General features: G+C 47.0%; 1 protein-coding gene across 11 annotated transcripts in view; it reads right to left on the bottom strand.

Moving 5' to 3' along the window:
- SPATA20 (spermatogenesis associated 20) overlaps positions 1-26,215 on the bottom strand; it is a 2,191,885-nt gene that overhangs the window by 1,732,220 nt on the left and 433,450 nt on the right. For all 11 annotated transcript variants that reach the window (XM_085617132.1, XM_085617125.1, XM_085617126.1 and 8 more), the window contains one exon: positions 3,850-3,914. In XM_085617132.1, the coding sequence (XP_085473258.1) occupies positions 3,850-3,914 (65 nt within the window). The remainder of the gene's footprint in view (positions 1-3,849; positions 3,915-26,215) is intronic.

Below are 26,215 nucleotides of genomic sequence, written 5' to 3'. Positions count from 1 at the left end.
GCGCCCGCTGCGCCCGCCCGCTGCGCCGTCGGGGGAGCAATGAGCATTTTATAGGAGGAGAGGAGGGTGGGAGGCAGCCGCGACTAGAGCGCTACCCCTGCCTTCTCCCAAGATGGCGACGATCCTCGTCTCTACTCGGCGCCGGATCTACCGGGCGTGGACAAGAGCAGAGGTAGGAGCGGACAATGGGCAATGGCGAGATGGAGAAGGAGCGCTTCTAAGAGGTAGGCAAGCGCGCATTTAGTAAAAAACAGAATTGAGCTTTAGAGTGGCACACAGCGTCAATTTAGTGCAAACAGCAGTTAAACGTTAAAAAACACACACACTCACTCACTGCCCCCGGCTTCCGCCTCAGGGGTAACACATAAGTAATCTGTGTGGGAGTGGGAGCAAAGGTTTTAAATAGTCCGGGAGGGTGGGAGGCAGCCGCGACTAGAGCGCTACCCCTGCCTTCTCCCAAGATGGCGACGATCCTCGTCTCTACTCGGCGCCGGATCTACCGGGCGTGGACAAGAGCAGAGGTAGGAGCGGACAATGGGCAATGGCGAGATGGAGAATGAACGCTTCTAAGAGGTAGGCAAGCGCGCATTTAGTAAAAAACAGAATTGAGCTTTAGAGGCACACAGCGTCAATTTAGTGCAAACAGCAGTTAAACGTTAAAAAGCACACACACTCACTCACTTCCCCCGGCTTCCGCCTCAGGGGTAACACACAAGTAATCTGTGTGGGAGTGGGAGCAAAGGCTTTAAATAGTCCGGGAGGGCGGGAGGCAGCCGCGACTAGAGCGCTACCCCTGCCTTCTCCCAAGATGGCGATGATCCTCGTCTCTACTCGGCGCCGGATCTACCGGGCGTGGACAAGAGCAGAGGTAGGAGCGGACAATGGGCAATGGCGAGATGGAGAAGGAGCGCTTCTAAGAGGTAGGCAAGCGCGCATTTAGTAAAAAACAGAATTGAGCTTTAGAGTGGCACACAGCGTCAATTTAGTGCAAACAGCAGTTAAACGTTAAAAAACACACACACTCACTCACTGCCCCCGGCTTCCGCCTCAGGGGTAACACACAAGTAATCTGTGTGGGAGTGGGAGCAAAGGTTTTAAATAGTCCGGGAGGGCGGGAGGCAGCCGCGACTAGAGCGCTACCCCTGCCTTCTCCCAAGATGGCGACGATCCTCGTCTCTACTCGGCGCCGGATCTACCGGGCGTGGACAAGAGCAGAGGTAGGAGCGGACAATGGGCAATGGCGAGATGGAGAAGAAGCGCTTCTAAGAGGTAGGCAAGCGCGTATTTAGTAAAAAACAGAATTGAGCTTTAGAGGCACACAGCGTCAATTTAGTGCAAACAGCAGTTAAACGTTAAAAAACACACACACTCACTCACTTCCCCCGGCTTCCGCCTCAGGGGTAACACACAAGTAATCTGTGTGGGAGTGGGAGCAAAGGCTTTAAATAGTCCGGGAGGGCGGGAGGCAGCCGCGACTAGAGCGCTACCCCTGCCTTCTCCCAAGATGGCGACGATCCTCGTCTCTACTCGGCGCCGGATCTACCGGGCGTGGACAAGAGCAGAGGTAGGAGCGGACAATGGGCAATGGCGAGATGGAGAAGGAGCGCTTCTAAGAGGTAGGCAAGCGCGCATTTAGTAAAAAACAGAATTGAGCTTTAGAGTGGCACACAGCGTCAATTTAGTGCAAACAGCAGTTAAACGTTAAATAACACACACACTCACTCACTGCCCCCGGCTTCCGCCTCAGGGGTAACACACAAGTAAACATGGGAGCCCGTAAGCAGGTTTCTGCTTGTGCCCCAGGGGAAAGATGGAGTGCGTGCACACCTTATGAGCAGCTGCTGAGCCCTTCAGTAATTGGACAGCGCTGCAGAGTCAAAACAGGTAGTTTGGAAGTGGTACTAGCAGATCTTCGAGATAGTGCAAGCACTGCCTAGGCTCAGCCTAAAAAAATACCACAAAGCGGATGACAACAGTACTTAGGCCTCGGAACACTGATAAGAGGAACACATGAGAGGAACAACAGGAAATAGCATGTTACAGCCAATAGAAATGGAGGAAAAGTCAGTGGCAAGAACAGGAACCAATGTAAAGCAAGGGGCGGGATGTAAGCCCCCATTAAGATTTATATTGACTACAATAGATTTCAGAAGCACAGCGCAAGTGCTATGCAGGCAAAACCTAAAAACAAAACTAATTCATATCACTGAAACTGCTGGATTCCTCTTCCAGGTCCTAGCCCACCTATCACAATGAAACCGGAGTTGCTGAATGCGAGTGAAGGAGGCAAACATTGCTGACAGATCCACTCCCTCATTCTCCCAATCGGCCAGCCCCATCCCCTGTCATTTACCTAAATGGAGGCCTTTCAATCCCTCCCTGGGCCTATTAAATTAACGCCCATAAAGGAACTGTATACCTGGCAGTGAAACGGACCAGGCCCCCTACTTTGTCTTCACTGCCCTGGCTGATGCCTCCAGGGCGAGTAAGATCTCGCTCCAGCAACACATGTGCATTAGGTGATCCCTCCCACTCCCGCCCCCCCCAAAAAAAACATTCAGACAACTTAGTACCCGAGCAGCAAAGACAATTTATTTCTGCTCAATGTTTATTCTCAATATCTTGTCTCCATCCCAGGGTGGCAGGGCAACGCCCCTTATGCCCATTAATACCAACCATCCCTAACCTGGACCTAGCCTGTGTGAGTCCTGACCCTCCAAGTGGCTCCCCTCCAGTCCTGAACGCTTGGAAGTGAAGCTAAAAGTGTGCCCAGGTAGCCCAAATCCAAAACTTGGAACCTAAAAAATGTTCATCCAAAAAGTGCTCTGAGAACAGAGAGGTGACCGGGACCTACCGGCTTCCTGATCTGCCGAAGGTACATCACCAGTCGCACTGACTTCGAAGTTGCTCCTGCCACGTTCTTTTCTGGACAGCAAATCCAGTTCGGGGACTTCTCGCAGAAGGGGTACCAGGTCTCGTGGAGTTCTCGCTAGCTAAAGTCTGCAGCTTCGTCCCACTGGAGATTTTTGACTTCCAAAAAGAGACTAGGTATGAATGTAGAAATCTTCACAGCAACTTTATCCAGTGGCTCCCAGACGACGGCGCCGCCTCCTCGGACACCACCGGCTGCCATGCACCACCGACCTTTACCTTCTTAGATTTTTTTCTTCAAAATTTCTTCTAACTCCAAATGTAAGCGGAGACCAGGCCCAATCCTCTTAGAGTATATGAACTAAACTCCGTACCTTTTGAATTTACCCCGATTTCACACGACTAGGTGTCCACAGTTGGTGCTTTGATCTTTTAAATGCTATTTTTCAGTTTAAACTTTAAAAATTCAGAAATCCGGTTCTACTGATTCAATTTTTCTCGTTTGTGAGTCAAATAATTTATAAAATGTTACTATATTTTTCTAAATTGGTGTGGGATTGTTCTTGTGTTGTGTTTTCACGTTATTACTGTTTAAGCACTACATGAATACTTTACAAATTGCCTCTAAATTAAGTCTAACTGCTTTTGTACCAAGCTACCACAGGGTTTAGCACAAGTTAATTTAGTGACTTTGTGGTTCACTCTGAAAAGGAGTGTGGCTTGTGCTTAGGAAGGGCTCACACCCCCCTCAACCAACAACCCAATTCCTCACAGTGGTTTTCGGTACAGGCTACAAATCATGTACACCTCTCTAATCTGTTTATGAAATTAGGCATATTGTAAATCAGGTCACACTATATCTCATTGTCAAAGTACGAGCTTGTAATGTCAGCCTTTTGTCTTCCTACTTCAGATATGTGAACATATTTACTCAGAAATAAGCTTTACACCCAGCGATAATATTTTTGTCTTACTTACCTGACAGAAATATGGGCTTCCCCTCTTTCTTTGCCTTCTCAAAAGCCTCTGGACCCCATGGGAACCTGCAGTGATAAAAAAGAGAAGGGGTAGGAAAGAGGAGAAACAGAGAAAGAAATTGTTAAGGCAAGATAGAGAAAGAACATGTCAAAAAAAGAAGCGGGATAGAGCAGACACTTTGAAAAAGGGCGCACACAGAAGGAATGAATGAAGGACAGAAAAATCAAAGGAGAGCGACAAAGATAGTCAACAGAAGGATGAAGTGAATGGAAAATAAAAAGTGAGAGATGAGAGTGGGAGGGCGATAAGATGTGAAAGTGAAAGAATAGAAGAATGCCAGTAAAAAAACAAAAAATGATGGGATGAGTGAGAGAACGAGGGAAGGGATAGGTGAAGATAGAGGAGAGGAAGAGAATGATCGTAAATGGACAATATTATGAAAAACAAGAAATCACTGAGCCATTTTATATTTTCATACTACAGAAAAATCGACGATACGTAGTCGATTCCGATAGCGTGCATCATGTGCTATCCTGTATGCATGTGCATGAAAGAGCGCAGGAGTTGCCGTCCAACCCAGAGGTCTGAAAATGCGTTTCTATGTTATCCCCAACTGCTGATATACTTGTGAAACGAGGTAGCTACCCCAAGTGCATGCACAGAGTGATCTGGGTCCTACATACGCATGCTTGACTGTAATACCCGGCCAAACTCTAAAGCGTCATATTAAACAGTAGAGCAGTGGATCTGTGAATCGCCATGGTGCAACCATCAGGGTAAAGCAGATTGCATCATGTGGGTGACTATTATATAAATCCTTGTTTAATCGGTAAATGGAGAAATACTCGTGTGGCCTCGGGCGTGTTAAGAAGCACATGGATAGTGGTCTATGTGCACCAGGAAGAAATAAAAAACACTCTGCCTGGAGACAGCACAGCGGTGGTAATTACTTGCAGAAAAGCCGGTTTGTGAGGCGGGGGAGTGCTAACTATGTCGGGCGTATTCTCACATCTGTTGTGGTTGGGCATCCATGCACTGTTGCCGGGGAACAGGGGAGTTTGAACCACGGAGCGGGCCGTTTGTACTTGAGATCTGACCTGGTGTTGGACTGCTTCTGGGTTGCGGCGCGAGGGCCGCAGGGAGAAGTAGTTTTCCTTTGTTAGATAGCGATATATTATATGCATACAAGTCATGCAGATGATAGTTCGACAACGAGACAAAGATGTATCTTAGTCAAGATTTCTCCAGTGAGTCGTAAGGATGAAGTTGAAGTTGAAGTTGAAAACATTTGTAGAGCGCACTGTGACCAAGCAGTTTCCTGGCGCTAATAGATTACATGGGGCAGAGGGGAACACAAGGGAGATCAGCGAGAGGGAAACGCACGGGCAAACAAGTGAGTCTTGAGTGCCTTCCTGAAATGTGGATAGGCGGCAATAGATCTAATGAAGAATGGAAGATCGTTCCAGAAGCGAGAGGCAAGGACAGAGAACCTAGTACCACCTGCTCTAGACTTACGGAAACGGGGGACAGTGAGAAGAGCCAGGCTGGAGGAGCGGAGTGTGCGACTGGGGGTGTAATGAGTGACCATCGAGTTGATAAAGAAAGGGGCTGTGCGGGCGCGAGTCATGAAAACTATACATCCCATTTTGAAAAGGGTGCGATACAGAATAGGAAGCCAGTGAAGGGATTTGAGAACAGGGAAAGTATGATGAAATTTGGGGAGCTGGTGGATAAGGCGGGCCGCCTGATTCTGGATGGTCTGGAGGCGCCGCAGCTCGTAGGCGGGGACACCCACGTAAAGACAGTTGCCATAATCCAAGCGAGAAAGAACCATGGCTAAAATAATAATTTTAAGGGCATCAAAGGAAAAGAAACGGGAGATTTTACGGATAATCCGGAGAGATAGAAAACAAGAAGAGACAACGGAGCTGATCTGAAGGCGCATGGAGAGGTCCTGGCTGATTTTAATGCCGAGGGTTCTGACTGAGGCAGAGGGGGCCGGGGGGGAGCCAAGACTGGGAGGCCAGAAGGCAGAAGACCAAGGGCTAGAGGTCCCACCAGTCAGGATCAACTCCGTTTTATCCGGATTGAGTTTAAGGGGGTTTAAACTCATCCAGTCAGAGATAAAAACGAGTGTAGTTTGAAATCTAAGGAGGGAGTTAGTGGGGGAAGAGAGATCAAATATTAACTTGAGGTCATCCGCGTAATTATACACGGAGACCTCCATGTTGAGCAGAGAAATAATAAGAGGGTAAATGTAAAGATTAAAGAGGAGAGGGGAAAGGGAGGAACCCTGGGGGACCCCGCAGGACACCGTGCGCGGCGGGGCAGAGAAACTAGAGAGCTGGACAGCCTGCGACCGGCCTTGGAGGAATGACGCGAGCCAAGAGAAGGCGGTGCCCTGGATGCCCGCCGCCCTGACACGGTCGAGAAGGATGGAATGGTCGACCGTGTCAAAGGCGGCGGACAAGTCAAGAAGCACCAAGGCTTGGGGGCGATTGAAATCCGCCTTACTCTTGAGCTCGTCCAGGACAGAGAGGACCACCGTTTCGGTCGAGTGAACCGGGCGGAAGCCAGCTTGGTGGGAAGCCAAAAGGTGGTTGTCTTCAATATATGTTGACAGGCAAGAGGTAATATGGCTCTCAAGGATCTTGCCTAAATACGGAATCAGAGAGATGGGCCTAAAATTAGCAGGAAGGGTAGGGTCGGACCCAGGCTTTTTTAGGATAGGGATGACTGTAGCTGATTTGAATTGAGACGGCACTGTTCCCTGAGAGATAGATGAATTCAAGAGAAACAGAGGGGGATTGGGGCAACCAGCAAATAGTTCCCTTAAGATACGGGCCGGTCCACAATCGGCGGGAGAGCCCGATTTGACCTTCGTGAGCAAAATCAGAAAGGATTCTTTCGAGATGGGGGGAAAATGGGTGAGAGAAGAGGACAGAGGGGGGGAGAAAAAAGGAGGTAATTGAGAAGAGGGTGAGGGGATGTTCAATTTGATATTAGCGATCTTCTCAAAGAAATAGTCATTGAGAGAAAGGCAGAGAGTACGTGAATGGATGAGATTGGGGTTGACTGTCAGATACGGCCAGTTTATGGACGATAGAAAAAATCTCCTTAGGTTTGTTGACCGCTAATAAGATTTTGCCAGAGAAATAGTCTGATTTAGCTGAGAGGATAGCTCTCTTGTAGTTGGTTAAGCAGGACCGGTATTGATCCCTCAGGGCGGGACAATAGTTGCGCCTCCACTGGCGCTCAGACTGACGGAGAGCCAGTTTAAGGGTTTTAAGATCGCTAGAGAACCATTTATTGGCTTCATGGAGGCGGCAAGGATAAATTTGTGGTAAAGTTATAGTGACAAATAGCGTTACCCACCATGAAATTGTAAAAGCAAATAGACCCTCCCATAGCTTTATGTACGTTGAGGAGTTTTTGTAAAAAGGGGCAGGGGAGGGAGGGGCACGGATGGAAAATGTGCCTGTCACTAAACTCAGTTCGTCATAGCAGTGATTGTAAGCCTGAGAGAAGGTATGCCTTCATGTTGTGTGCTATCAAAAGTATGACTCAGGGTGTGTTACATTAGGGACAACCACAGTATATCGTCATTGAGCCCTCTTGCTTCTGTGCCCAACCTGAATACCCATCTTTGTTCCATCCTTAAAAGTGTCTTATTCAGGCTGTGTAATGTAGGTGATAGATAGGGTTTATCAAGGACTGTCCACTTCAAACCATCTGCACTATGATGCTTGTCCAGAAAATGCTTTGCGAGTTTAGTTTCTTGATTTTTGCACCGCGATGGAACAATCAGAAGATCAAGGAACGGTAGGAGTTCTTTATTATGCTCGCAGGTGAAGTGTAGAAAAGGGTCTCATCAGAGTTCTTTTTGAACAGTGTAGCTGTCACTGTGGTTTTGATTTGTGATTCTAGAGTCTGGATCTTTATGAGTATGGTGTCAGTAATGCCGATGAGATCAACAAGACCACCAAAAAATATAAATAATCACTATTGACAATGAAGATCCTGAAATTCAAGAAGGATTTCGCGAAACTTGCTTTGGAAAAAGTCTATCTATACACAAGCGGTAACTTTAAAACACCAGAATTTGGCCGAAACGGCCGCCATTATAGGTCAAATTACTCATCATCGGATAGAGACGAGTGGTCCAGTGACTCAGATTCCATTTCTGACAACTCCTGAAAAATATGCAAAAAAAGAGGGCAGAGGAGATGGTGCGGACCACCGGTAAACCAGTGGTGGCCTCCCAACCCATGGGCCTTTTCCCCTTTCCAAACATTAGGTGCAGGACCCCAAGGACCCATGATGGGGTTTCTGCCGCCTCCTCAAGGATACAACCCATCTTTTTTAGGACAGGGCCGGAGCCGTTCCAGAGGAAGACAAAGACACCAAGTACATTGGAGCCCCCCCACGCAACAAACAGAGCATGATGAAGAATGCGTCCCAACCAGGGTCGAGTCGGGACCTGACCTGATTGTAAATTTGAGCAATCAGGTTTTGACGAACAGTGAGAAACAAGTACTCAATTGTGGGCTCTTTTTTGTACCCACGTTTGCTGGGGATTTATTCCAGCTGTATCAAGAGCTGTTCCAATTCTTCCGCAAAGTCAGACTATATTTCTTCTTTGCCAAAAGGACTCCAACCTCCTCAGAGATATCGCTCTCTAATACCAACTTGAGTTGAAAATCTACATTCAACCCTGCAATTCTACCTGCAGAAGTGGCCACATTCGAAAAGGCTGTCCTGAATGAAATCAATATGAAATTAGCATCGAAACCAACAATCTACCACAATTTAACAAAGAGTGAACAAGAGGCTATACGGAATTTGAGTGAAGACACCTCGATTGTAATCAAACCTGCTGATAAGGGGGGAGCGACGATCATAATGGACATCACGGCATATAGGACAGAGTGTCTGCAACAACTGGGAGTATTGACATCATACCTCCGCCTACAAAGTGGCCCCACCCCCAGGTTATCATCAATAATAACACCTATGGTGGAGGAGGCACTAACAAATGAGTGGATAACATTCAAAAAGACTGATTTCTTAATCACTAAGGAGCTAGTCACTCCCTACACTAGACATGAAAGAAAATTTCTTTCAATGTGAGAAGCGCCTGTATTTATAAACATCAGGGACTTCAATGGGGAGCATGTTCTCCCCAAGGCTGGCGAATCTCTACATGCATAATTTTTAAACAGAGAGTATACTGACTGGACAGAATCCTTATCAATCACATTTCATTCTGTGGAAACGGTAGATCGACGATATACTAGTGAGCTGGCGTGGTGACGCCACCTCCATTACTCAATTTCATACCTGGCTCAACTCTCAGAATTCTTTTCTACGCTTCACCTGCGAGCATAGTAAAGAACGCCTACCATTCCTTGATCTTCTGATTGTTCCATGTGCTAGCCGCCTGGAAACTGAGCTTTATCAGAAGCCTATAGCCCGTAACGCACTTCTACAATATGATAGCTACCATCCAAAGGCCCTAAGGGACAACCTACCGTTCGGCCAATTCCTTAGGCCAATTCTCAACTGCGCGGCGAGGCGAAGCGATACCAAAGGGGATGATGGGCGGAGCGCTTGAGCAAATCAAACGCTCACCCCCAGTCAAATGATCTGGGTTTAATCCATCACCATTCTTTAGCTTACTCCACCACCCCAGGTCAGACATGGCCATATGCAAATCAGTCTGACCCTGTGCCTCATGGGAACAGTCCAGCCCGAACTGCCAAGCCATGTCTTCCCTGGACCAGAAACAAGCATCCTGGGACCGGTTTCTGGCTATTCAGCCGTCATCAGCCAGGCTAGCTTGAATCCAGTGGCAAAGTGAGCAAGGGACCTACGTCTGGGCATACCCTGCCAACTTAGGGGGAACAAAGCGTCCCGTGCTTTCCATGCCACTGGAATCAAGCTATCCTGGCTGAAGAGGGGTGAAACCCCAAAACCGGTCCTAGGATGCTTGTTTCCAGTCCAGGGAGGACCTGGCTTGGCAGTTCGGGCTGGACTGTTCCCATGAGGCACAGGGTCAAGACTGATTTGCATATGGCTAGGTTCAAACTGGAACGGCATGGGGAGCAAAAAAACGATGGATTTAGGCCCAGATCTCTGTACTGGGGTGAATGTATGACATTGTTCTGCATTCTTTCCATCAACTGTTGTTTTTGCATTGGTCACCCCGAGTGAGAAGGGTATGCCCGGACGTGGGTCCCGTGCTTTCCATGCCACTGGAATCAAGCTATCCTGGCTGAAGAGGGGTGAAACCCCGAAACCGGTTCTAGGATGCTTGTTTCCAGTCCAGGGAGGACCTGGCTTGGCAGTTCGGGCTGGACTGTTCCCATGAGGCACAGGGTCAAGACTGATTTGCATATGGCTAGGTTCAAACTGGAACGGCATGGTGAGCAAAAAAACGATGGATTTAGGCCCAGATCTCTGTACTGGGGTGAATGTATGACATTGTTCTGCATTATGTCCATCAACTGCTGTTTTTGCATTTGTCACCCCGAGTGGGAAGGGTATGCCCAGACGTGGGTCCCGTGCTTTCCATGCCACCGGAATCAAGCTATCCTGGCTGAAGAGGGGTGAAACCCCGAAACCGGTCCTAGGGTGCTTCTTTCCAGTCCAGGGAGGACCTGGCTTGGCAGTTCGGGCTGGACTGTTCCCATGAGGCACAGGGTCAAGACTGATTTGCATATGGCTAGGTTCAAACTGAAACGGCATGGTGAGCAAAAAAACAATGGATTTAAGCCCAGATCTCTGTACTAGGGTGAATGCATGACATTGTTCTGCATTCTGTCAATCAACTGTTGTTTTTGCATTTGTCACCCCGAGTGGGAAGGGTATGCCCAGTCGTGGGTCCCGTGCTTTCCATGCCACTGGAATCAAGCTATCCTGGCTGAAGAGGGGTCCTAGGATGCTTGTTTCCAGTCCAGGGGGGGCTGGCTTGGCAGTTCGGGCAGGACTGTTCCCATGAGGCACAGGGTCAAGACTAATTTGCATATGGCTAGGTTCAAACTGGAACGGCATGGTGAGCAAAACAACGATGGATTTAGGCCCAGATCTCTGTACTGGGGTGAATGTATGACATTGTTCTGCATTCTGTCCATCAACTGTTGTTTTTTCATATTCAACTGCACCAGCACAGAAGAGTACAAAGAACATGCCATCAATCTACAAAGCAACCTAATGGATAGACATTATCCTCCCTCCTTGGTTAAGAAATCTGCAATATGAGCAAGGAACAATGATCGAGATGCCCTCCTAGACACCCTACCAAACAGAGAACCAGAAGATAGACTAGTCTGCATGAACACCTTCTGTTATCTATCCAATCAGGTAAATAAAAGTAATACACAGGAATTGGCATATCCTCAACAAAGGGAAACAATCTCTACAGAAGCCCCTCTTCGCTTTTAAGAGTAGTCGCAACCTGAGAGATAGCCCGGTCCACACAAGACCCGAGTCCATCATAATCCATCAGGCAAAATACCCAATGGAGTCTCCCGCTTGGACTAGGATATTATCCATGTGGCTCGTGTGGTGTATGCACTTTGACCTCAGTCACCAAGACCATCGACATCGGAACTAGCCGCCCATGGGCGTTGAAACAACACACTAATTGTAATAGTGAGGGGTTACAATACTTACACACTTGTCCTTGTGGTTTGAGGTACGTAGGCATGACTACCTGTAAAGTTAGGATCCGAATATTGGAACACAAAAGCACTATCAGGTGCAAACAGCAAGCAACTAAACTCACGAAACATTTTCTGGACAAGCATCGGAGTGCAGATGATTTGAGGTGGACAGTCCTTGATAAACCCAATCTATCGCCTATGTTACACAGCCTGAATCAGACACTTCTAAGGCTAGAACAAAGATGGGTATTCAGGTTGGGCACAGCAGCAAGAAGGCTGAATGACGATATACCGTGGTTGTCCCTAATGTAACACACCCGGAGTCATACTTTTGATAGCCCACACCGTGAAGGCATACCTTCTCTCAGGCTTACGATCGCCACTATGATGAACTGAGTTTAGTGACAGGCCCATTTTCCATCCATGCCCCTCCCTCCCCTGCCCCCTTTTACAAAAACTCCCAGACACACATAGTGCTATGGGAGGGTCTATTTGCTTTTACAATTTCACAATGGGTAACGCTATTTGTCACTATAAATTTACCACAAATTAATCCTTACAACCCACGGGAGAAATCATGACTAAGATACATCTTTGTCCCGTTGTTGAACTATCGTCTGCATGACTTGTATGGATATATCGCTACCTGATGAAGGAAGAATACTACTCCCGACAGCCCTTGCGCCGCGACCCGGAAGCAGTCCATCACCAGGTCATATATCTCAAGTACAAATGGCCCGCTCCATGGTTGAAACTCGCCTGTTCCCTGGCAAGCGCGCATAGATGCCCAACCACAACATAGAGGTGAGAATGCGCCCGCATAGTTAGCACTCTCCCGCCACACAAACCGGATTTTCTGTAAGTAATTACCACCGCCGTGCTGTCTCCAGGCAGAGTGTTTTGTGGTTTACTTCCTGGTTCACATAGACCACGATCCCTGCGCTTCTTAACATGCCCTGGGCCACATGAGTATTTCTCCATTTACCGATAAAACAAGGATTTATATAATAGTCACCCACATGATGCAATCTGCTTTAGCCTGACGGTTGCACCATGGCGATTCACCGTTCCACTGCTTTGCTGTTTAATATGATGCTTTAGAGTTTGGCCGGGTATTACCGTCAAGCATGCGTATGTTGCACCCAGATTACCCTGTGCATGCACTTGGGGTAGCTACCTCGTTTTATAGGTATATCAGCAGTTGGGGATAACATAGAAACCCATTTTCGGACCTCTGGGTTGGACGGCAACTCCTGCGCTCTACCATGCACATGCATACAGGATGGCACATGATACACACTATCATAATCCGCTACGTATCGTTGATTTTTCTGCTGTACTTAGTATTCACATTGCTCTTGAATATTAGAGGCCACAGTGCGAAGTGGGCACATTCGTAAATGAGTATCCTTGGTGCCTTCTACACTTTGTGGCTCTGAGCCCTGCCTCATCATTTATTCTCAGGAGGAGTGATGCGAGACAACTACACTGGTTGCTGTCTTGATACTTTCCCTGCTATTCAGTAGCACAGAGTTTATAAAAATATAAAATAGCTCCGTGGTTTATTGTTTTTAAATACAACGAAGAACAATGTGTGTTCATCATACATTTAAGTTGATTTGGTCTCTTTTTATCACACTTGCTGCTCGAAATTATCACCTTCCTCTTTCTCTTACTCTCAATTATCGTTACAACCTTGTCTGTACAGGTTGGACACCCGTTTGCACCTTAAGCCTTTATGCTAAGGACAGGTGGGGGACGATACCCGAAGTCCGCAGGTACAGCTGGTGAATCCACTACTTGGTTCTACATGCTTCACTGGTGCTGTATAAATAATTTCTTTTCACCTGAAACATTATCACTTTCACAGCAGTAGCTAACTAAGATCCTGAAGAAAGCCGTGATACTCTATAGGTCACTGGCTGAAACATGTTGATCTAAACATACTACGATAGGATCTAATGTTTGCTTTTTTATCTCTTGTTTTTAATCCTAGCACACGGTAGCCAGAATAAAATGATGCGGTAAACCCTGTAGCTAGTTTTAACATCACTTCACTCCCTGCACTGCCCCTCTCACTGCACCAGGTCAGCTCACATTTGGATTTATTAATAACCCCTCTCACGAAAACATACCTGAGCTCCTCCCTCGCAGCGAAGGGGTTGTAGCCCGCATCCAGACTAGGCTTCATGATGCAAGGAGGATTCCCAATGATGAAGCAAGCCACCTCTGGTGGGCGAGGAAAACCGTCCTCTAAAGGGACGCTTTCTTCATAGCCAGCCTTTGCCGTCCCCAAGCAAATTCTTTATAGACCCGAGAAAAGACTTGGCTGTCCATTTGGCAAGTACAGGCTTACACGCTGACCCCTCAGCTGGGCTAACTCCTGAACGGTGTGACCAAAGTAGGCACTAAAGATATTAAACAACTTATTACATTAAGACCAACTTGTATCTCAAGTCGAAATTAATGCAACTTGTTGCAGTGTCCATCTTTAGCAAAGCTGACACTTTGCTGCGTTTAAAACTCCTGTGCCTTCCCGGGAACACATGGAGCCTGCTCCACAAAACAGCTTTCTGCCCTTCTGGAGAGACGTGCTAATGACTCTCAGGAAGGAGAACACCGAGGGATTACAGGTCAGAGAAGTGTCACCTCCCTCTGCAGGTAGTCACTTGGGTGTTAACCTAAAAAAGGCAGGCATCAACTGTGAAGCCGCATTTGAAGGGCAGATGTGTAGCACCATGGGGTGGGCTGGCCCATGGTTGAGGTTCATAGGCTGGCACATGCGATAGAGTGGGGAAACCAGTTGCCAAACCGGTTTCCGCAGGGGTGTGTAGCCCTGCGGTAGTCACACAGAGGGTGTGGGCTAGTGAGGTCTGTACACCAGGAAAGGGGTCTCCCCCATTGGCTACCAACCGCATCCTGCCCTGAGGGCATTTGCCGATCATAAAGGGGGCACCCCTGGCACCTAGACCTCAGATATCGACCGGCTTGGAAGAAGACCCGAAGAAAGACTGCCCTGCTGCACTGAGGGACCAGCCAAGAGGGTGTGCCCTGACGAGGACTGCATCTGGTGGCTAGTGAAGAGAGGGATTGTGCCTACCATCTCCTGCTCAAGGAGAAGCTGTCTCTAAGCCCAGCCAACAGAACTCAAAGGGCCAGCTGACTGGCCTCCTGTTTGCAGTGCAGGGACACTACAGCTCAAAAAGCATGAGGGGGCACGTTGGTAGCCCAAAGTCTTCAAGCCGCTACCACTGCTGCCGTGCAGCACCCCACACACAGAGTTACATCTGAGTTCGCGGAGCCCGAGTGTGTGGTCGGAAAGCTGCTAGGACCCTCAGAAGGAAAGTTATTGACCCAAGAATGTTTGGCCAGTGACCGCGACAGAGGTCATCTGGTAGTCCAGTGGTGACTGGACTTTGGCCAGACCGGAGAGGACTTCATAGGACTTTGACCCTGCAACCAGCCCCTCCTTACCATCTTTGTGGGCAGAGAAATCCCTGTAGGAAGACCTCCATCTACCGTGTCACATCCACAGCATCCTTAGAGAATCTTGAGCTTCCTTCATTCCTTGCTTCAGGAACACTCCATCGGAATTCATTGCAACGCAGATAAAATGACTGGAATGTTTGAAGGACTGCTTCTCCTGTGCAGGTAACTGTTCTTGAGGACCTGGCTGGTTCACCAGACTAGCTACCTACTGGAGTTGGTCACCCAAAGTAATTTTTACGGACAGCATTGACACCTAAGATTTCCTTGAAAAAGTTTCAGAAGGCCAGATGTGCAAACATTAAGAATACCAATTTCTTAATTGGAATTCTCTCAGAATCACAATTAGGAAATCGGTATTCCTAATGTATGAAACTCATTGAATTTCATTTAGGGATTCCTTGTAGGTCGCAAATCGATGAATATTAATGAGGTACATCGCAGTTCGCGCCCCTTTGGAATCACAGGGATGGTGGCCTGCTGAGGTAGCAAAACCAAAGGAAATGATGGACGGAGTGTTGAACATTGCAAGCACTCACCCCCAGTCAACTGATCTGGGTTTAATCCATCACCGTTCTTTAGCCCACTCTGCCACCCCAGTTCAGACATGGACATATGCAAATCAGTCTGACCCTGTGCCTCATGGGAACAGTCCAGCCCGAACTAACAAGCCATGTCTTCCCTGGACCGGAAACAAGCTTCCTAGGACCGGTTTCTAGCATTTCAGCCATCTTCAGCCAGGCTTGCTTGAATCCAGTGGCAAAGTGAGCAAGGGACTCACGTCTGAGCATACCCTGCCAATTTATGGCGAACAAAGCAAAACCAAAGGAAATCGGTATTCCTAATGTATGAAACTCATTGAATTTCATTTAGGGATTCCTTGTAGGTCGCAAATCGATGAATATTAAATGAGGTACATCGCAGTTCGCGCCCCTTTGGAGTCACAGGGATGGTGGCCTGCTGAGGTAGGCAGACCACCATGTCTGTGATTGCTTTTTAATGAAGCACTTTTTTTTTAATGTAGCCTGTTATCCTTAAAGGAAAATGGAATAAGTTTATAAAAAAATTAAACTTCAAGGTGTCCTTCTTTTCTTTTTAGAGTCAGCAGTGGTCTGTGAATCCGGCTCTTTTTACATAGGCCTTAAGTGTCCGATTCATTAACTTTGCCAAAGCTGGTTTGCAGTTATGTGAAATTGCTTTGATTAATTATTGCTTGTAAAATCCATATCTTCGGAACCGTGCGGTGGATCTTTTTTATTTTAATGTATAAATTCTTATAAAAATACAGTCTATTTTTATAAATTCGTGTTGGATTTCTTGAGTGTCGTGTCAATTTCGTCTTCAATTGTTTTGGTGCTGTTTCAATGCTTAACACTTATTGCTGTTCAGTGCCACAGCTTCCCAAGGTTGAGCTGAGGGTTTTAAAGACGAAACCTACTTGACCTAAAGGGGATAGTAACTGTATTACACGGTGAGGTCGCACAACCACACCATATAATATACCCCATTTCCTCAATATGGGAATCTATATCACACACCAGGAATAAAATGCATTTCCAAGCAGCGAGGATGGGATTTGGAGACTTGGAGTAGGGATAGAATTCAATGCAATCTATTGTGATACTGTAAAGATGGAAATTGGTGAGCTGCAGCAAGGACAGGATTCACCGACAAGCAGTAGGGAACATATGTGGTGTACTGCTACAAGGATGGGATTCAGTAAGACACTGCCGGTAACAGGATTTAAGGGCATGCAGCAGAGAATGAATGGATTTTGTCATCTTGTAGCGTGGAAGGGATTATTTTACATGCAATTGGGATTCAGGGTTTTCAATGTAAAAAACAAGTTACTTACATGTACACTGTGGTTCTCCGGTATTGATATCTTTCATAGATTCACATGCTTCTATCTTCCCCGTCGTCATGGTGGGAGTCAGAAAAGTAGTACTATAAAAGTACATAAGAAACCACCAAAAGGAAAGGAAAACTTTAGCATTCGTCAGCATCTTTATGTAGGTCCAAAGTTTGACCAATCAGAGGCGAGCCCTAGACCTCAACTCCCCAGCAGAACCACCACACCTCAGATTTCGCACACCAGGGTGCTAAGCTTAAGTAGTAGCTGTGAGAAGTTGGCCTGATATATGATGTCACTAGTTCTAGTGTACACCCTGTCTCAGTCCAAACAACCCTTATGGTGATTGGTTGTAAAGTCAACCTTATAGACCAGCTATCCTAGTGGTAGCATGGACAAGAGCAGTCTTAGGCTAAACTCTGTATGGCATGTGAAGCCAGCTGTTATACCATTACAATCCCTTGAATACCAAATGAAAGGACACCACACCAGGTATATATAGAATTAGAATGTATTTATTATAACATATACCCTCAGCACTCTTTATGAGTTCAGAGGTCTAAGTACAAACAATTTCTTAAGTAGCATACATTAAGTTACACAGGAAAATACAGTTAGGCCCAGGGGCCACATAAACCATATACTAAGAAAGTGGTATAAGTACCACGTCACGAACAGGGAGTAGGCCTAGGGCCTAGGAAATCGCTGGGGCTACACTACCCTACCAATAGTTAGGAAGTGGGAGGCCCACAGGAAGCGTGTGCAGTGTGGAAACACACACACAGGTTACATTAAAGTCAATGGGAATGTAACAGTTAGAAATAGGAAAAATAAGGACACTTCCGAAGTAACTAGGAGGAAGCAACTAAAGACTTAGACACTTGGATAGTCAATATCCAATGGAGCACCGGAGTACTCGCGTTACCTCACCCACAGGAGACGGGTGCATAGGTGTGAAGATGTGTTGGGTGTCGTCGCTGGATCCTATGGATGCCTGAAGAACAGATGCTGGCAGGCGGCCAGGAGGAAGATGTCCGGTGGATCCAAGGGTGGATCTTGAAGGAAGAACACCTGCAAGCAGAGGGGACAAAGTCTGGGTCACTAGCCAGTGACCGTGTGGAACCAGGAAGGAACCAGGCGATGTTGTGCAGAACACAGGTGATGTCTTGAAGCTTGTCTCTGCAGCTGCGTGGACCAAGAGGCGTCGAGGACGACCAGAACCAGGGTACGAGCTGTCCCACGAAGGATCTTGCTGATGGCGGAGTCGACGTACCAATCGGAGTCAACAAGCCTTGTTAAAGGCAACCCACGCGGAAATGGAAATTCGCTTCAGGTGCAGACCAGGAAGGTCTGAGGTGCTTCTCTTTCACAGGGAAGCAAGGGGCAGTCTGGAGAAGCCAAACCAGAGGTGGAAAGTCAAGGGTTCGTCGTCAATGAGGCTACTAGCCAACGGGCCAGCAACCGGACAGACGCGTCGAGCAGGGAAATGCAGAAGGGACCCACGCAGAACTTGTGGAGTGTGGAGGGCTGAACTTCGCTGCAGATGGTGCTCGGGGTTGGGGCTTCTCAATCCCCAAAGCACACTTTCGAGGATGCCTCAGAAGCTGCGCTGGAAGCTACTCGCCAATTTTCCCAGGTAGCCGGTCCCACGTCTCTCGTCGCCTCCACGGATCTCAGCTTGGCTGTGGATGTGGATATGGGTCGGAGAAGTCTGGAGGTCAAGGCGCTGGTCGGACTCTGCAGTCGGTTCCTCGTAGAATTTGGGAAAGCAAACGGCAGGTCGCTTGTCGGTGCCTGTTTTCACAGGGTGGCCACTCCTTGGCCACAAGGGAGATTCTTCAGTCTTCTTGTCGTCGAATGTCGAAGGTCCAGGGTTTCGTGTCTAGTTTCAATTCAGGATAATCCAAAGTCCTAGGGACTCAGCTCCCACTCTTATACTAATCTGGGGGGCTGGGTTACCTGCTAGGTCCCTCCTATGGGTGGGACAAGGGAGGGGGTGGTTACACCCCCTTCCCTTTATCCAGTTTCGCGCCAGGGTTGGGGCTGGAGTGCCCCAGCACCGGTTTGAACCGGACTATGCATGGGACACCTTGTGTGCCCCAGGCAGTGTCTCGTTTCTATCATCCCTCCCTGCCCCAATACACTAAGCCCTGTCTAGGGTGGTGCTAGCACCTCCCAAGGCAGGAAACCGATTGTCCAAGCCTCCCTCGCTGGAAGGACTCCCAGCAGCATGAGGTCAGACTTGTGTCCGTGGCAGCAGCATCCATTTTGTGATGCTGGGGCTCTGGTTAACTTTAACCGGGTAAGTAGGATTTTAACATGTCTTCTCCCTCTAGAAGGGGAGAATACTATCCTCATCGCCAGAAATGGTGTGGGGGTAGTATTCCAAAGTGTTAGACACCTTACAAGACATGTTTTGATAAAGCCAAACCATAGTTACCATAACCGCGAGGATTATAAGGCACTTTAAGAGTATATGGTAGGCGATATCATAGAACAGCTATAAGGACATGGTTCCGAAAGCTGCAGACAGGCTCAGCTCATGCTAGAGCACCATCTCACATGTTACCAAGCACTCTGCAACCAGGATTGTTAAGGCCTGCCATAGGAGTGGCTTAAAGGTTACCCATGTGTCTATATATAAGTAGGGCTCCCGGTTTTATGGTATTTATTTTTTCGGCATTTCCGTCTGTATTTATCCATATTTATTATGGGTTTTGTGAAAAACGTAAACTGAAACTAGTATATTTCCGCATTTATTGAACCAATAAATATGCAGTCATGCTTGTACGCCTTCCCGGTTTCAGTGATATGAACACCCGCAGAAGATACATGAATGCACCTATATGAAAATATTCACATTTCAGTATCAGCCTTGTGCATATCTCCTGCTGTTTAAGCCTCTTTCCTAAAATTCCTCTTTTTTAACCCCTTTACCATTCAATCCACACAGTTATTGGCCTGGCAGTCATGGCAAAGTGTATTTAGAATTACTCAAAAAGCACCCAATTTCGGTTTTTATCCACATTTAAAAATAAATAGAGACATGAAAAAAATGGTTTTCTGTCTGTATTTATGTGTAAAAATCAGTAAAAACGGAAAACAGGGAGCCTTATATATAAGGTAGGTGTAGGAATACTATACCTAAACAAGGGGTGATTACACGACCTTGCCCCAGCTGAGTGATCAGCCAGTTGTGTCATGATGGGAGGCCAGCCAGGGGTGGCATAATACATGCTGCAGCCCCTGGTAGGCCTAGGGTACACCTATGCCCTGGGTACCTAAGGTACACTGTACAGGGCCCTATAAGGTGATCCTCACCAATTGGGTTATGTACCTAAAGTACATAGTATGAATATAGAGAGAGAACAGCTGGGCTGTGGGTCTGATTAGCAGGCCCACAGCCACATCTAAGTCGAAAACCAGTGAAGCAAAAGCAAAAAGTGGGGGTGACCATAGGAAGCAGACCCTACTCTCCTACAGTAGCATGAGGTAAGAAGTGGCAAGCCTAGATGGGGAGGAAGGAGGGTCGCATGTGAATCGATGAACGATATCAATACTGGAGAACCACAGTGTACAGGTAAGTAACTTGTTTTTTCTCCAGTATTGAATCTTTCATAGATTCACATGCTTGTAACAGAGTAGTTATCAGTACAATGCTTTAAATCATCGCGACTAGGCGAAGTCACCTTCGTATGTACTGTGAATGAACATATATCGAGGAAAATTCAGCCAGCTAAATAATTGTCTAAATAACGAGCATATGTAAGTAAGCATATATGTATCTAATTGAATCATACCAAAGTAAATGACTATATTATTATTATTATTATTATTAGGAGCTTATAAAGCGCACTTATATCCGAGGGTGTCCTGGCGCTGACATACTGAGCATCCCTGGAGAACGAGTGTCTAATCCCCGAACAACCAGGTCTTCAATCCCCTCCTGAAAGAGAGAAGTTCCTCCATATCCATATAAACATATCAATCTGTAAATCTAAATAATTAAACATATCTATATATACATACACACATATAAATATACATACACACACACACACAAATATATATATACACACACAAATATATATATACACACACACACATATACACATACTCATCTGACACATCCCTTGTGTCTAAAAACTAAAATAGAACAGAAGTAATAGATATAAAAAGACTACCTCAGGTGAACAGATGCCTCAGGACCGTCTGACCCACTGCATCTGTTTTCCATGCCGAATCCAGGCAGTAGTTCTTGGTGTACGTGTGCACGGTAGACCATGTTGTCGCACTACAGTCTGGAAGTGATACCACGGAAAAAAGGGCTGTAGATGCTGTCATCTTCCTTGTGGAGTGCACAGACACCTTTGCGGACAGAGGCCTTCCAGCTTTGTTATGGCAGAAAACAATCGCTGAAGAGATCCAACGAGCAATATTGCTCCTTAAAAGGGCCTTGGAGAAGTAAAAGATACAAAGATGATCTGATTTTCTGAAAGTCTTTGTTCTATGAATGTAGAATTTGAGGCATCGCTTCGCATCTAAGGAATGCAACGCCCTTTCGGCAGGGATGGAAGGATTTCCGAAGTACGTTGTGAGCACTACCGGTTCATTTAGATGAAAAGAAGTCAGAACTTTTGGTATAAAGTGAGGGTTTGTTTTCAACATTACTTTGTCCCGCTTGAACTGGAGAAAAGGTTCAACAACAGTATATGCCTGAATCTCACTGATTCTTCTAGCCGATGTGAGGGCCAATAAGAGAGCCATTTTCCACTAAATGTATTTTATGTCAGCTTTGTGGATCGGCTCAAAGGGCGGTTTCATCAATTGAGCTAGGACTGTGTTTAACTCCTGTGGAACCGCAGGGCGCTTTAAAGGTGGGAAAACTCTGAAAAAGCCCTTCATGAACTCTCAAACAATTCTGGTAGACCACAATAAGAGTTCACCCGGTTTTCTGCAAAACCTGGAAATTGCAGCCAGGTGTACTTTTATTGATGAATGAGCCAATTTTGATTTTGCCACATGATGAAGGTAAGGCAATACTTGCTCCCAGGTTGAGAGTAAAGGGTGTATATCCTTTTCCACGCACCAGTGGCAAAATCTCTTACACTTTGAAGTGTATAACTTATTAGTGAAAGAAGCTCTGGCCCGCTGTAGGATTGGCTTGCAATCTGGAGCAATGTCTAGATCTGTAAATTCATAGTCGTGAGGTTCCATGCTGATAAACTCAGAGATTTTATCGGAGGATGAACAATCTGACTGTTGTCCATGGACAGCAAGTTTGGCAATGGTTGAAAGAGAAAGTGCGGAGATATTGAGCACAAAAGAAGTTCTGGGTACCTAAACTGCCTCGACCATGCCGGAGCTATGCGAATGAGATGGCATGGTTCCTTTTCCATTTTGCTCAGCACCCTTGGGATGAGAGGAAACGGCGGGAAAGAATAGGCGATCATTCCCATCACTGAATATGCAGAGCGTTCCCCCAAGAGTTGGCCTGAGGAAAATCTGCTGGCAAACCTTTCGCACTTCTTGTGGCTCGCTGTCGCGAAGAGATCCAGTTTTGGAGTACCCCACAGTTTGAAGAGTCGCCGCAGCTGCTTCCAATCAAATTCGCATTCGTGACATTGGGAGTTGGTTCTGCTTAAACAATCCACCCACTTGTTGTCCACGCCTGGAACATGCTCTATCTGCAACGTTCTATTGTGCTGAATTATTCATCTCCAAATTTCCTGGGCTTGGTCTGATAAAGTGAGAGACCTGGTGCCCCCCTGTTTAGCCAGATAGAACATCGTTGTGGTGTTGTCTGTTCTTACCAGAACAGAGGTGTCCCAGATTCTCGGAAGGAACGCCTGTAGTCCCAGAAAAACTGCCCTCAATTCCAAGAGATTGATGTGCATTTGCGTTACTTGAACGGACCAATTACCATGGATTTGCAATTCCTGGAGATGCACTCCCCAACCGTCCGTTGAGGCATACCCGGTCATAACGTAATTGGGCTGTGCTGCCTGAAACGAGAGGCCTGGAGAGATATTGCAGTCTTTCTCCCACCATTCAGAGCCTGTTTCATAGCCTGAGAGATGAGGATGATGTCCTTGAAGGAGCCCCACACATGAATCTACTGCATGTCTAACTGCTCTTGGAGAGGTCTCATGTGTAGACGACAATTAGATATCAACGGGATGCATGATGACAGCATCCCCAGTAAAGATTTGAACACTCTCACAGAAGGGGATTCTTTTGCACGCAGAATGGCTGCTAAGTGCATTATCTTGTGATTTTGTTCTGGAGTAGGTAAGCCTTCATCAACCTGGTGTCCAGTACTGCTCCGAGAAATAGAAGTTTCTGACTAGGAATCGGGCATGACTTCTCCACGTTGAGTTGTAAGCCTAGTGACTTGAACAGCTGTTGACAAGCCTGTGTAGATCTTCCTGGGGAGTGGAACTTAGGCCCTATCACCAGCCAATCGTCCAGGTAGGGATAAACCCTGCCTTCTCAGAAAAGCAGCTACCGCAGCCATATATTTTGTGAAAACTCTGGGAGCTGAGCAAAGGCCGAAGGGTAGAACCTTGAACTGAAAGTGAACCCCAGCCACCTCGGGAATTGGCGATGCTTCGCATGAATGGGAATGGGGAAGTATGCATCCAAGAGATCGAGGGACGCTAAGAAATCTCCTTTGTTCACCAATAAGAGAATCCCTTGCAGGGACAACATTCTGAATGATTGTTTCTTGATGTATTTGTTCAGCTGTCTGAGGTCCATGACCTGTCTCTATTTCCCACATTTTCTCCTCACGAGGAAGAAATTAGAATAGAAGCCTTTCCCTCGTTGACTGAAAGGAACTTTTTCTATTGCCCCCTTTAACAGCAAGCTCGAGATTTCTTGCTTTAACAAAAGAAGATGATGATGCGTTCTCCTTGAGGGTGGATTTTGAGGAGGCCTGTGAACAAATTCTAGGGTGTGGCCCGATGGATAATGTCCAGTACTCATTTGTCCTTTGTAATGGCTTCCCATTGGCACAGAAAAGGAGAAAGATGATGAGACTGCAGAGGCTGAAGTTGAGATGAGGTGACTGGTGGATGAATACGTCACTGCCGTCTAGAGGAGTCTTGTGATTTACCTTGTGCCGTAGGCTTGTGTCTAGCTGATTGTTGATTGTATGAGACATAGGAAGCATGAAAAGGCTGTTGTTGCTGTCCTCCATATTGCGGCCTATAGTTCTGTTGGGAATACGGCTGAAATCTGTATGATTGATAGGACGATCTTTGTTAAAACTGTCCTCTTCCTGCACGAAAGGACTGAAAACGCCTTTGCTGCAGCAGAGCTAAGGATCGCAGTATCCTTCTTGATACCCTGTAACTATTCGTCCACGTGTTTCCCAAACAGGTTTTCCCCATCGAAGGGCAGGTCTAGAATCTTTGATTGAACTTCAGGGTGGAAGGGCGTCGCCCTCAGCCAACCCTGTCTATGGAGAACAGAGGCTCCAGCCATTTGTCTGAAAGCAATCGAAGACAAATCTATTGCTGAGTCAATCACTTCTGAAGAAGGTCTAGTGCCTTCCTACAGGAGGCCTTTCGCTTCCTTATTTTTATCTTCGGGCAGGTGTTCGAGAAGGGGTGCAAGATCTGACCACAACTGCTGGTCATACCAAACCCAAGATCGCTAAGGTGTTGGAGGCCTTGATGGAAGTAGTAGTCATAGTACTAAAGCATCTGCCGATGCTGTCTAGCCGCTTGCCCTCTCTGTCTGGAGGCACCAAATAAGGAGATTGCAGATTCCTGGAGCGCCTCTGTGCAGCCTGCATTATTACTGAATCCGGTCGAGGATGCCCAAGCAAATACACAGGGTCAGAATAGGGTGTATTTTATTTCGTTTCCATCCTCTGCAATACAGCCGGAACTGAGGGTGGATTCTTCATAAGCTTCAAACCTTAGTTCCATATATAATTCCACAATAGGCATGAATTGTACTGTTTTCTTAGCCAGGTCCTTAAAATCACAGAAGAAGCGTTCAGTTTGCACCACCGGCAAAGGCAAGTCAAATCTTTTAGAGGATCTTTCAAGTAACTTGTAAAAGCCCCCAAATGCTCCCGGAGGGGAACTCGCTGGAGGAGGGGAAAGCGATGGCGAAGATGGAGCAATGTAATCATCCCATTCCTGGCCCACTAAGCTCTGATCCTTGAATGAGCTCACCCTCTTCAGGCTGATCGTCTGCTTCACTCTCGATATAATCATCTTGAATTGTAATGCACCAAGGAGCCTGTCTCTCTTCTTGCAAAGTGTGCGGTGGACTAACCACTGGCGGTGGCAAAAGAATCTAAATACCCGGACCTCAGGGAGTCAGCGTAACTGGAGCGTGAGGGTCCGGAAATCGTTTATAATAATCATTGAACATGTGCCTAAGGTCGGTGGCCACGGAGGTTGACACCAGCACGAAATCTTTCCATACCTCCTGACACTACTCGTATGCTTCATATGGATAGTGTTCTTAGAAAGAATCATATCATTGGGCCCGTGGACGACCCGTGGAGGAGTAATCCTCTTCCACATACTCCGAAGTGCCCTTCATATGTGTCTCCTCCTCTTCCTCATCCATGTCCTGGCATTTAACCCTGCGCTGTGATGGGCTGTAAGCTGGACCGAACAAACTTTCCTCTCCGGATTCCTCCGTATCAAGAAGGTGAGAGGGAGGCAGAGGTGATAGCTTGGATAAAGATGTCAAACGTGGAGACTTTTAGAAATCTGGAGACTTCTAATGTGCTGTTTTTGTTCCGTCGAGGACGCTGTTGACGAAGGAAGATGCCTGAAGTGATCCGTCGTCAATATCGGCAGTCTAGAAGGGAAATTAAACACTGTCATCGACAGAGTGCCCGTCGCAGACGGTGCTCCAGTCGATGGGGCCATAGACTTAATCTTCGACACAATGGGCGTTGTCGTCGGTGCAGTCGTCGAGGTGATCGGCGTCACGGTATTCGTCGACGAGGCCATCACTAACGGCCGTCATCAACCCGTTCGTCGCCACGGATGTCAATGGAGATTTGGCTATCATTCTCGATGACGGGTCCGTCGACTGATCTTTTCTTTCATCAAGAAGCCTGTTTTAGAGGTATGACAGGCAGGCCAGAGTCTTTTTGCTTCAAGGCTACTTTATTGCCTTCACTCTCTTAGGATCAGCCTTTAATGAGGTAGAGCCCTAATTTTTACGTTTTCTCTCAGCTGAGGATGGCCCAGGACTCTCTCCAACTTCAGATGTAGAATCCGATCTAGATTTTTTCTTCTGGAGCATAACAACAACCTATCTTCCCTGTACTTCAGAGTTTTGGCAGTCTTTGTGGGGGTCCTCAGAGAGAAGTCTTGCTTTCTCACAA

This window comes from Triturus cristatus, chromosome 7 (genome assembly GCF_964204655.1).
Source record: "Triturus cristatus chromosome 7, aTriCri1.1, whole genome shotgun sequence".
NCBI lineage: Eukaryota > Metazoa > Chordata > Amphibia > Caudata > Salamandridae > Triturus > Triturus cristatus.
The sequence above is the reverse complement of the archived record's forward strand: the minus strand, read 5'-3'. Positions and strand labels throughout refer to the sequence as shown.